At 44.9% G+C, this 12388-nt stretch overlaps 1 protein-coding gene across 1 annotated transcript in view; it reads left to right on the top strand.

Annotated features, from left to right (window-relative positions):
• Positions 1 to 6: 6 nt before the first annotated feature.
• Positions 7 to 12388, top strand: part of LOC311265935 (macrophage mannose receptor 1-like) — a 30820-nt gene continuing 18438 nt past the window's right edge. Inside the window, exons 1-7 of the mRNA XM_084368063.1 lie at positions 7 to 413; positions 719 to 1075; positions 1424 to 1594; positions 2219 to 2374; positions 2639 to 2749; positions 3006 to 3143; positions 3256 to 3432. Of these exons, the coding sequence (XP_084224189.1) occupies positions 350 to 413; positions 719 to 1075; positions 1424 to 1594; positions 2219 to 2374; positions 2639 to 2749; positions 3006 to 3143; positions 3256 to 3432 (1174 nt within the window). The 5' untranslated portion in view covers positions 7 to 349. The remainder of the gene's footprint in view (positions 414 to 718; positions 1076 to 1423; positions 1595 to 2218; positions 2375 to 2638; positions 2750 to 3005; positions 3144 to 3255; positions 3433 to 12388) is intronic.

Below are 12388 nucleotides of genomic sequence, written 5' to 3'. Positions count from 1 at the left end.
TTTTCCTCTGGTATATGTCTTGTTCGGTATCTGTGTAGACTGGCTGTCATTTAAAAGCTCACTTACTGGAGCATGTTACTGCCACTTCCCGTTTCCAGCACTGTCCGTTTATTATGCAATAGCATACACCCACAGTTTGCAGATGTCAGCATTGTGGGTTCTGTTGTAAAAAAAAAAAAGTTAAAGTCTGTGACAAGAAGAAAAAAAAGTCATGACGACATTACGAGACAGAATGTGTCAGCAATATTAAGACTGTCTTTCAGTAATCAACCACACAATTCTTAAAGCCTGTGTGAGAAATGCATGGGTGAAGTCTTCTGCTGTAAGACATTTTAGAAGAATTCTAACGATGAAGACAACTTGTGCAGCCGTTGTGCTCCTCATCCAAGCAGTGCAATGTTTGGCTTCTGATGGTACAGTATTCCAATTATTTTGATTGTTTACATGTGCACTCTATTCTATCCTTTTCTGTGTGTCAGTTGACATGTGTGCTGATTTGTTACAGGTCAGTATTGAGGTGAATGCTTTTTTTGTTTTTATTTTATTTATTTATTCATTTATTCATTTTATCTATATCTTGCAGACATTGGATGGATGTCACTTTGTTTGCTTATTAAATATGTTTATGTTGTGAATAACTGTTAAAGTTGTTGTCTAAAAAATTTTAAAGCCTTCTAAAATATATGAAGGTCAAAAGTGTACAATTCTTTCTCTACAGATTCACCATTTCAACTAACTAACAAGGACACTGGTTACTGTTTGGTTAAAACAAATAACAACTGCAATGACATACGCTGGACAACTGGTGACCGAATTCTGGTTCCACAGAGGAATAAGTGCCTGGGAGCCCAAGGGAAAAGTGTGGGAAGTGAAATAAGCCTCTACGATTGTGATGAAAACAGCGAACTCCAAAAGTGGGAATGCACGAATGAAACTGTGCTTGCCCTCAAAGACCAAGAGCTTTACATTGAGCTCACTGCAGATAACACAGCAGTTCTCTCCAAAACAGTAGGACCCAATAATAACCTCACAATCACAGGGACGTCCAGTGGTGCTTGCACCAGAACATACAGAGGTACAGTACTGTATAAAACAGTGTTGCTTTCAAAGACATGCACTGACCACTCTAAATCATAACCATTTTCACAGTACAACAGCAGAATAATGAAGATAACCGTTTGAGAGATATTGTGATAGATTAGCTGTAACAGAAGGTCAAACTGGTTAACAGCTTCTCATGCATTTATATTTACGTTTGTCCGTTTGTTAAATCTTCATTTGAATTATGGAAAAGATGAAATAAACACATTCACACCCTTAAATTGAAGTTGAAATTTGCATCATATGTTGTAATAAAAACGTAAATCACTGCAAGTACAGATGTTCTGAAACTGATCTTTGTTTTGTTCTTATCATTTCTTAGAACTTTATGCCATCGGTGGAAATGCAGCAGGAATGCTGTGCATGTTTCCCTTCCAGTACCATGACCAGTGGTATTCAGACTGCACTAGGATCGACTCCTCAGAAAAGAAACTTTGGTGTGCTATTGAAACAAAATTTCAAACTGAACGCTGGGGCTACTGCCCAGTTACTTGTGAGTACTGCCTTGTGGTTTTTTTTGGGTTCAATGAGAAAAGGCCATATTTGTAATTTCTATGTGCTGTTACTGTCTTTACTCAACCTTTCTGTCACTTTATTTAGATTAAACCTAACTTTATCTTGCATTTATCAATAATTGGCCATGCTCTTTGCAGCCTCTAGATTTAAAGCAAAAACAATGCCTTTGTTATGCAGTTACAGACGGTATTTTTCCTCTTAAGATCAAGTTAATTGGCTTTTGCCTTTAGTACAAAGGCAAAGGCTTGAATCGAGGACACTACATTATGTCTCTGTTTATAAACAAGTTACTCATAAGTGCTTTTATTAACACTTTTCTTCTTATTAATGTTAATAAGCTCTTATAAGGTCTTTATTTCCTATTAATAATACTTATTAAAAGGATAAGTGAATATAAAGTGTTACCTACTTTGGAAAAAGCTGCTAAACAGGTCTTAAAAGTTAAATCCAGTGAGAAAGTAACTAAGTTGGCAACACTGCTAGGAGATATCCTTTAGTTTAGGTCGAGCACCCCTAATGAAGATGAAAATATACAACTTTGGATTATAGGCAGAATTATACTTCATAGTAAAATTTACATATTTTGTGCATACATTCATAGCAAAAGGTGGCTGGCATATACACCCAACAACAGGAGCGTATTACCAGTTCAACACACAGTCAGCTCTGACTTGGCGACAGGCTGAAACCAGCTGCAAAGAGCAGGGATCCTCCCTGCTCAGCATCACCGATCCTCATGAGCAGGCTTATGTCACAGGTAAGGTGACACTGACTCGACATCAAGGGAGCATCTATTTGACCACATGCAATAATTATGTACCAAACATTTGTTTTCTATGATTTTCTTCATTACTGGATTGTATTTATTAATTCTTAAATTCATTACTTCTGTTGATAAATCTGAATGTTTGCATGGATGCTAACATGTCAAAATCACCAGGAACTTTGAGCCTTACTGACAACTAGTGACACAAGGAAAGACATGTTAAATTGTCATTTTTGTTTCCCATGCTCCCAACAGCACTACTAGGAACAGCAGGCACTAAGCTTTGGACTGGGCTGATTCTGGACCCAGAACATGGCTGGAAATGGTACGATGGAAGACCTTACCGCTATCTGAAATGGGACTCAGGTAGATTTTCTTCGCCACTTTGATAATTTGTCATTCTATTCTGAGATATTGTGAGATTTACATGAACTACAATAGCAATCCATAATCCAACCTTAGCTTGGCATAATGACTGGAAACAGGCTCCATACAGAGGTAACAAGATGTTTCTACCAGAACCTCCAAAGCTACTGCAAGACTACAAGAATGAGACAAATCAGAAAACTGATTTGATTTTTTTTAAACAAACATGCAACACATAACCATCATCTCGTTTTAGGACATCCACTTCCTGATCCGGGACACAACTGTGCGGTTTTTGAGCCCACTGTACATTACTCCTGGCAAAGTTCACCTTGTAGCAAGAAACTCGGGTACATCTGCTACAATAAAACGGCTGAGCAATTGCCTACACAAGGTAAAGAAAAATATCTATTCTGTTCTACTCCACATCCCCTCCTTGAGAACCCTGTAGCTGCATGGTATATCACTCAATCCTTATATTTCTTATTTCTTATTTTCGTGATCAGCTGTCGGAGGATTTTGTTCAACACCTTGGATTCCCTACAATGGCCACTGCTTCCTCCTCGATCGGACTCAGAAAACATGGTCTGATGCTCAGAGAGAGTGTCGAAATAGAGGGGGAGACCTAGTCAGCATCCACAATGTGGAGGAGCAAGGCTTTGTCATCTCTCAACTTGGATACAGTACGTGAAAAGAATAAAAAACATTGTGGTCCTACCTGCAAACTTGCAAGGAGTTTTGTTATTGCAGTACCTGCAATAACAAAACTCCGTGCAAGTTTACTATTATTATTATATTTATATTATTAAACGCCAATTTTTCTTTTGTTCTTCTTCTGATGTTTTGGTATCTCCTTTTCACTTCATCCACTGTTCGCCTGTTTTTTCCAACAGCATTAACTTTTCCACTGATTTTCTCCCACACTGCGTTCCTCTGCGCGACCGTCAGATTCCTTTGCTGCAGCTCATTGAAATCTTTATTCGCTTCCTCTTCCAACACTTCTAATTCCAAAGGGTCCTATTTCACTTGCGCTTTCGCTCTCTCAAACTCGACATGCTGAAAACCATGAAACACGCTAAACCCTCATTTAAATAGGCGTGTCTCCAACACGTTTGTACCTGTTGTCATTAACGCAATCACTCTTAGTAAATCGCCCGCAAACCGCGGTTCAACCCCACACGCAAATTTCTAGATTGCCCACGCAGATTAGTACAAGCAATTTGGGATCTTAGTCGATCCAGCCCATTCTCTGCCTCTTCCAGCGTCATCGTGGCCATGGACAGTTCAGTCAGAGACAAATGCAAATTATATTGATTGGTTACACAGAGGCAGAATAGACTCCTTGAATGACCTCTCAAAGAATTCTAGCCGCAACAAGAACTCTGACTGGCGAGTTAATAACCTCTTAATAAAAACATACAATACCTGAACATTAAGTCTTAGTTAAATAAAGAATACCAGGGGTATTACCACCAGCTTAGGGGTTTAATGCATCTGACACCTAACTGTATAATTAGATACATAACATCTTTTTTTAATCTGTATTTATTTGCTTGCTTTTTCTTTTTCTGTCTTGTAATGCAAAATGTTGTGGGTCAGCATAGTTAGATAATAGCTCAACAAGAAGGACATATGAATAAAAACATAATAATAAATTTTATTTGTAACGCACTTTATATTTAACAAAAAAGTGCTACAACAGCAATGTTGGGAATGGATGGTAGGGCAGGTGTGGTTATCAGGAATTAATAATTATTCAAAGTAATTATTACATTTAATAAAATTAAAAAAAAAATTAATTTTCAAATCGTTAAAAACGGGGCACAACCCTGAAATCAGGGACCAATAACCAGACCAAAAATTAGTCTCAAAGAAGGGTTCACTTTAAATGTAAATACTTGTAAAATATTTACAATTAAAAGAACAGTGAAGGAAATGAATCCGAGCACTGACCATCACAACCAATAAATGCTACAAAACATATGCACAAAATAGTCACAGAAAACTGCTATGTACAATATAATAGACTTTATTATTGTTAGCAAACTGATTAAATCAATAATACTTTCAATAAACACAAATCAATTACTCAACCAAAGCAGCTAAACTATGAAACTAAACTGAGACAAACTCAAGCACAAATAACAAACAAGCATGGGTGTGTGTGTGCGTGTCTGTGTGTGTGTGTGTGTGTGTCAGAGACAAAGAAAAAAGGAGCCAAGATGGCGGTTGTAGTCAAAGAAACAAAATGGCCGGGAGCCAAAATGCTGGTCATGCTCCCTTGGAGGGAGTGTTGCGTTGAAAGCATAGACATATATACATAGACGCCTTATTGAGCGCTGGACCGTACGTCGACGTCGCCGCCATATTGGAGGAGGCAGATCTGCCCCGTGAACTAATACAAGTGAATGGAGTGAACTTTATAAAGCTCCTTCTGCAAAGTGCTGTAAGTTGATGCCTCTCATTTACACATTCACACACGTACGAATATATTCAGGAAACAGATAGGAACCAAAAACAACGTCTGTAACGTTCTCTGATGATTATAAACGTTATCTAATCCTTACATGTTCAGTATACAGGTAGGCACCAAACCACCGGATGTATTTTTATAATGTTTTTATGAGTGTTTACAGCTGCCAACGTATGTAACTCTGTTACTGTGATGTTAAATGACAGTTAAATATTGAATCTGTGTCTATAATAACCAGATCCTGACATGTAAATGTGACATCAGTGGGAATAAACAGCACCAACGTCGTTTTTACCCAGTGATTTCTGATAATCTAAGTAATAATAATAACAATCATGGAGACAAAAAATTGTATCTTGGTGCTTGTTGCGGGAGGTATAAAGTTCGTTGAAGAGAAAAAAAAAAGAAAAAAAAAAGCTTGTTGCGGGAGGGGGTGTGTCGCAGGACTCCGAGGGGAGAGCGATACGAGCTCGGAGGGGAGGGGTTAAGGAGCACGGAGGGGAGGGTTGTGTGTGTGGGGGGGATGCATTTTTCAAACCTTTCTCAGATCGTAGACCAGAGCTTTAAATTGGAGGGGGCTATTGACATTGGCCGCGCAGTGGAGGTGTTGGATATTAAGTTAAAATCCATGTCACTTTGCAGCTCTGTGCCGGGGGAGAGTATCAATGTAGCATATGGACAGCGACCAGGACGGAGACCTACCAGCAGGCCACCGGAGTCCACCAACACATCTGCACAGCCACAGAGAGTCATAGGTGGATGCAAGTACTGTGGCACAGACGGGGGCGAGACCTGTGCCCCGCGTTTGGAAAGTCATGTCGCTTGTGCGGCACTGCTAATCACTTTGCCAAAGTATGCATGAAAAGAGGCCAGCAAGCACTTCAGTTGAACGCTGTGGATGACCCGCTGCCAGGAGACCCGGAGGACAGCGACTGCAACGAGAGAGATGTGTACACAGCTGAGAGCGTGGGGGCTGTGAACGCTCAAAGGAAAAAGTGGTTTGTAAACCTGCCACTGCACAGAGGGGGTCCAGAGATGCCAGCTTGACTCCAGAGCCACTTGCAATGTGATGAGCATGAAAGACAAGATGAGACTGGCACCTAGAGCGCCTCTTCAGAAAAGTCTCACCAGACTGAGGCTTTACAACAGTGAGTGGATGAGCTCCATGGGCGTGTACAGCACACAGTGTGTCATCAGGGGCAAGACACACAGACCGGACTTTGAGATTGTGCACACCAGCCAGAAGCCCTTGCTTTCAGGGGCGACATGCGAGAGACTTGGCCTGATGCGTTTCACCATTCCCAAAGAGCTGAACAAAGTGGAGCACTGCAGGACAGGTGAACTAACCAGAAACTCTCTCATTAACACCCAGTCGAGTCACTGCCGGGTGATGTTAACTTCGAGTTGGATGGCACTGTGGCGCCCGTCCAGTGCACACCGAGGAATGTCCCGGTGGCCCTCAAGGCGGCTGTTAAGGCGCAGCTGGACCAATATGAAAAGGATGGACACTTAACCACAGTCACTCAGCCCACAGACTGGATTAGCAATTTGGTCATAGTGAAGAAGCCGGACAAATTGAGGCTTTGCATCGACCCTAAGCCCCTTAACCGAGCCCTGAAGAGGTCTCATTACCTCATGCCCACTTTAGATGACGTTCTGTACAAGCTGCCAAAGGCAGGCGTCTTTACCCTGGTGGATGCGCAAGACGCATTCCTGCAGTGTCGCCTGGATGAGGAGAGCAGCCTGATGACAACGTTCTGGACGCCGTGGGGGAGAAAGCGATGACTGAAGCTCCCTTTCGGCGTGACAGTGGCACCGGAGTTGTACCAGAGGAAACAACATGAGCTGCTGGCCGGTTTGGAGGGGATTGAGCCCATAGCTGATGACATCCTCGTAGTCGGCTGTGGGGACACGGAGGAGGAAGCTGTACGCGACCACGATGCAAACCTCATTGCTCTGATGGACAGATGCAGGGAAGTGAAGCTGAGGCTGAGCATAAAAAAGCTGCAGTTTCGTGTGAGGGAGGTCTGCTTCCATGGCCACATACTGTCGGCGGAGGGCCTCAAAGCTGACTCCGAGAAGGTCAGGGTGGTCATGGACATGCCAAACCCCACGGATGCAAAAGGCTTTCAGCGGTGTGTCGGCTTCGTTAACTATTTATCAAGGTTCATGCCCCGCTTATCAGAGGTGTGTGAACCGCTGAGGAGGTTGCTGGACAAAGAGGTGCTGTGGCACTGGTTGCCCAAACATGATGCGGCTATGAAAGAGATCAAGGCGCTGGTCACGGCGGTGCCAGTACTGCGTTATTATGATGTCAGCAAGCCGGTCACCATACAGAGCGACTCCAGTCAGACCGGGTTAGGCTGCTGCCTGCTTCAGGGGGGGCAGCCGGTCTCGTTCGCCTCCCGCAAGCTGAACCAGACAGAGCAAAACTACGCGCAGATCGAGAAGGAGTGCCGGAGCATCGTATTCGCTTGTCCACGTTTCCACTACTACCTATATGGGAGGGGTGATGTGACTGCGGAGACTGACCACCGCCCGCTAGTGTCAATCTTCACTAAGCCCCTTCTCAGTGCACCAAAGCGCCTGCAGAGCATGCTCCTTACACTTCAGAACTACTGCCTCACGGTGGTGTACAAGCCAGGCCCTGAAATGTACATAAGTGACACGCTCAGCAGGGCCACCACCCCACTACAGAGAACGGACACTCAGTACAGACGTGAAATGGTCTGCAGCATGCAGCAGGAGCAGTGTGATGCGGCAGCCATTCAGCAAGCAGACTATCTTAACGTCACCAGCCAACGCCTCGCACAGATACGGAAACACACAGAGGAGGATATGTGTCTTCAAACACTCAAGTCGGTCGTGCTGGGGGGATGGCCAGAACACAAAGAGGAGAGCCCCATAGCCATCAGAGAATACTGGGCCATCAGAGATGAAATAAGCGCACAGGACGGTGTGCTTTTTAGGAACCAGAGCGTCATCATTCCGACAGCTATGCGTCCTGAGATGCTGAGACGGATCCACTACAACCACGTGGGGGGTGAGGCTTGTTTCAGACAGGCCCGCGATACTCTCTACTGGCCAAACATGCAGGGTGAAATCAAAGACTATGTGCAGCAGTGCTCAGTGTGTAATGAGTATGCACACAAGCAACAGAAAGAGACTATAATGTCACACCCGCTCCCCACACGTCCCTGGCAGCTGGTCAGCATGGACTTGTTCAGCTACGCAAGGCAGGATTTCCTGCTCATGGTGGATCACTATTCTGACTTCTGGGAGATCGATCTACTTCCAGACCTGTCAGCAGAAACAGCCATCAGAAGGTGCAAGGTGCAGTTTGCACAGTACAGCATCCCTGACCGGGTCATTTCAGACTGTGGAGGTCAGTTTGACTGTGGAGAGTTTCGGGTGTTTGTGAAGGAGTGGGGCTTCGAACATGTCATGTCCTCCCCGAGACACCCGAAAGCTAACGGCAAGGCAGAGTCTGCAGTGAAGATTGTGAAGGCACTATGCAGAAAAGCAGACCGTGCCGACGAGGACCCTTGGAAGGCTTTTCTACACTGGAGAAACACGCCCACTGAGGGAATGCGCTGCAGCCCAGCACAACGGCTGATGTCAAGGAGGCTGAGAACTCTTCTTCCTGTGGCAGACCAGCTGCTGGAGCCTCAGGTCATCACTGGGGTTACAGACAAGCTGAGAGTGAAACGTCAGGCAGCGAAACTGACTTATGACAGATCTGCGAGGGATCTACCGGAGCTGAACATCGGCCAGCCCATCAGGATGAAGCCACTCCCGGGTGACAGGACGGGCCGATGGCGGAGGGGTATATGCTTGCAGCAGGTGGGACCGCGGTCCTATCTCGTCAACGTGGAGGGAACCGCATATCGTCTCAACAGGATCGATCTCCGTCCAGCAGAGGTTGCCCCTCCACAGCCGTTAGCCCACAAAGAACGGCCACCTGAGCAGCCTGTGGACGTGGGTGCAGCTGAAGGGAAGGAAGTCGTCGGCAGCCCTGCGAAGTCTCCAAGGTTGTCAGCCCCGAGGTCACCGCTGTCTTCCCCAAGGGCTGTGACCCGGAGCGGGAGGCATATTAAGCCTCCAGACAGACTTGACCTCTAGGTCATACATGGAGCTGGGACACACGCACACACACACATGCAGGACAGTGGACTTTATTTTTTTTTTAAAAAGAAAAGAAAAGCAACAAAAAGTGTGAGGTTCACTTCTAATGTGATTATTCGGTTGTTGTGTGGATGCTCTGATATTAATATGTTGTGGTTATGGTTCTACAAAGGTACTGGTTGATATTGACTGGCTGTCTCTTATTGATACACTATTTCCATTGCACTATTTTGATATGGAGATATGAGCACTAATGTTCTAATGGCTAATACTATCCATTTTTTTGTGTGATATTGTACTCTGCTAAAGGAAGGGAGATGTTGTATGGTAATATTATGCAGCCAACAGCCCCACCCGGGGGCACGGATGTATATGTACTGTTTTGGTGTAACACACCTCAGTTCGGTTACATGCTCACCGGTGAATACAAGTTACTGAGAGACACAGCCCGACTCTGTCTGTTATTTATGCACCTTCACATGCAACAGAACTCACGTTTGTTCGACTACAAAAATGGCCAACACCTGACTTGGAGAAGTCACGCGTGGATACGGATTCAAAAGGACAATAGATTTTGCTGAATCATATGTCTGGAATTCCAAAAATGGTGCACGGGAATACGTCACCTAAAGCTAGTCAATTGAACGAACGTGCGAGATTTGAACAACAGCAATGGTTACACCACTGTTGGACTCGTGTGCACTTTGATTACACAGGAGATGAATTTGTAGGGAAAGTGACCTACGGTCCCACAAAAGGTGGATGTGCTACCACAAGGCTTCTGTCTCTTAAGTCAGAAAAGGGAGATATCACAAGACACACATATCTAATGTTATAGCGAGGTCATCAACCATATGTCTCCAACAGGTCGCTCATAAGATTATGTGTGTGCATGTAACCCCTAATATGTGTGTACATGTGGGTTAGTTGAGAGAGAGAGAGAGAGAGAGAGACACAAAGGGCCAACGCCCTTAGCGGCGGCTAAGCTAACACTCCCGCTCCACGGCGTGGAGGGGCTCAAATCAGCTGTAATGAGCGAAAGGTGAAAGCAAACAACATGTTTTACCACGTAAAACAAACAGCAATAAAAAGAGGGACACGGTGTCCACAAACTCACAAACAATAATGTAGCTCACAAGCATACAATACACGCTAACTTATAGTATCTGCCCAGACACTAAGCCTCACTTCTAGTCGTGTCTTCCTTAATCCAGCTCGCTTCCTCGGCGTGGTTCAAAGGCGGGTTGCAGTTTCTGCGTTGGCTGTTAAGACAGCATAGTCGACGGGCAATAAGAAAACGGGCAAAAGCGGGCGTTTTCTGAGGAAAAATTAAAGTATCCTCCTTCTGCAGGCAGGTAAAGAGAGGCTGGTTGCACAGCATCTTTGCAGGATCCAGAGCGTGTTCGTTGAACACGGCGCAGTTTTGGCTCGTCCGATGAGATGAAAGACTGCGGCCTAGGCGGGAAAAATAAATCCAGACATCTGTAGGCCCCCTTCTGAGTAATAGCTGCGTAGGGGAAGCCGATGCTTCCCGCAACTCGTAACTCTTGGACTACTAAGACCGATGAGACTCCAAAAACACTGCGTTGAAAAAGGGTCTGCCGCTGTATTTATCTCTTCCGGTGTCGGCGGATGTGACGCGTTCAGCTGCGCATGCAGACAATGGGAGATATGAGTTTCCAACCTGGGGGCTGTGACAAGCAGGCGCCACCTACAGGACATAAGGGTCATTGCACTTTCCTTTGTTTACCAGCCTTTTATAGTGCAAGGAATACCCCGTTTAAGCACTGAGCTGCACGCAAGCCAATTCAACGTCAGAACCATGTGGACGGTCCCAACAGCAACAAAAAGAGAAATAAGTTAAAACAAGAGTTAAAAGCAGTTATCAAAGTAACACAAGCAAAAATTACAGATTAAAAGATTTTTTAAAAAGGTACGTTTTACGGCCCTTTTTAAAACAACCAATCAACTGTGGAACCCTCAGCGGAGGCAATTCTAGAGTCTGTTGGGGCCCCAAGCAAAAATTTCCATAACATAATACGTTTGCTTATTTACTTTCTTCTACCCTAATAGCTAACAAACTAATACTATTAATTTGATAGCTCTATTAATTTAATAGAGTGCTGCTACTTCCTGTCAAGGAGGACAGGACAGCAACAATGTTAGGTGACACTTTTTTTTTTTTTTTTTGGTAACTTGTTGCTGACCATAACCGCATCCATGGCAGTGGCCAGGCAGAGCCGCACTCGAGTCGGTCACTGCCAATGGAGTGCGGGTCCAGCTCAGCTTGCAATTTGAATTAATTCACATAACAATGTTACCGTTTTTACATTTCAAAGGGATCTGGACGCGAGGGGTGAACTTCTCCTGCTCTGACTGCAGCCGGGAGGATCAGTCCTTCCCGGCTGCAGTCCTCTGAGGACTGGGCCATCTGTGGGTGTCCTCTGAGGACTGGGCCATCTGTGGGTGCTTAGCACGGTCCCACGGCAGCATGGCAGCACCCGCTGCTTGTTGAACGATACGTGCTTTCACGTCAGGGTCTCCACAAGTCTCCAAATACACCAGAAAAAGTCACTTGATTTGTCGCTAGTCGCTTTAATGAAAAAGAGTCGCTAGAGGGGTCTGAAAACTCACTAAATATAGCGACAAAGTCGCTAAGTTGGCAACACTGCATCACACAGGTGAACGTGAGGTGCGATTGATTGACATGGGGCCCCATTCGGGAGGTTTCGAGATGTCAATGCAAATCGCCCACTGTTGTTTATTTAAGCTTTATTTTTAAAGGGAGGTCGGTTGAGAGCAGGCCGTCTTTTTCAATTCTCTCTTTCATTGTGGTCTTATGCGGAGGTGGTGGGGCATGTGTTGAATATATTTTTGAAACATTCATAAAAACAGCCCTTGGGCCCCGAGTCTCGGGGGCCCCCTGGCAACTCGGGGCCCCAAGCAGTTGCCTGCCTTGCCTGTCCACAAGCTGCGCGTCTGACCCTCAGGTGTTCTGGGAGGGTGTTCCATAGTCGAGGAGCAGAGGAGCAGAAGGCTCG

This window comes from Pagrus pagrus (genome assembly GCF_965226575.1).
Source record: "Pagrus pagrus genome assembly, chromosome: 12".
NCBI classification, from domain to species: domain Eukaryota; kingdom Metazoa; phylum Chordata; class Actinopteri; order Spariformes; family Sparidae; genus Pagrus; species Pagrus pagrus.
The sequence above is the reverse complement of the archived record's forward strand: the minus strand, read 5'-3'. Positions and strand labels throughout refer to the sequence as shown.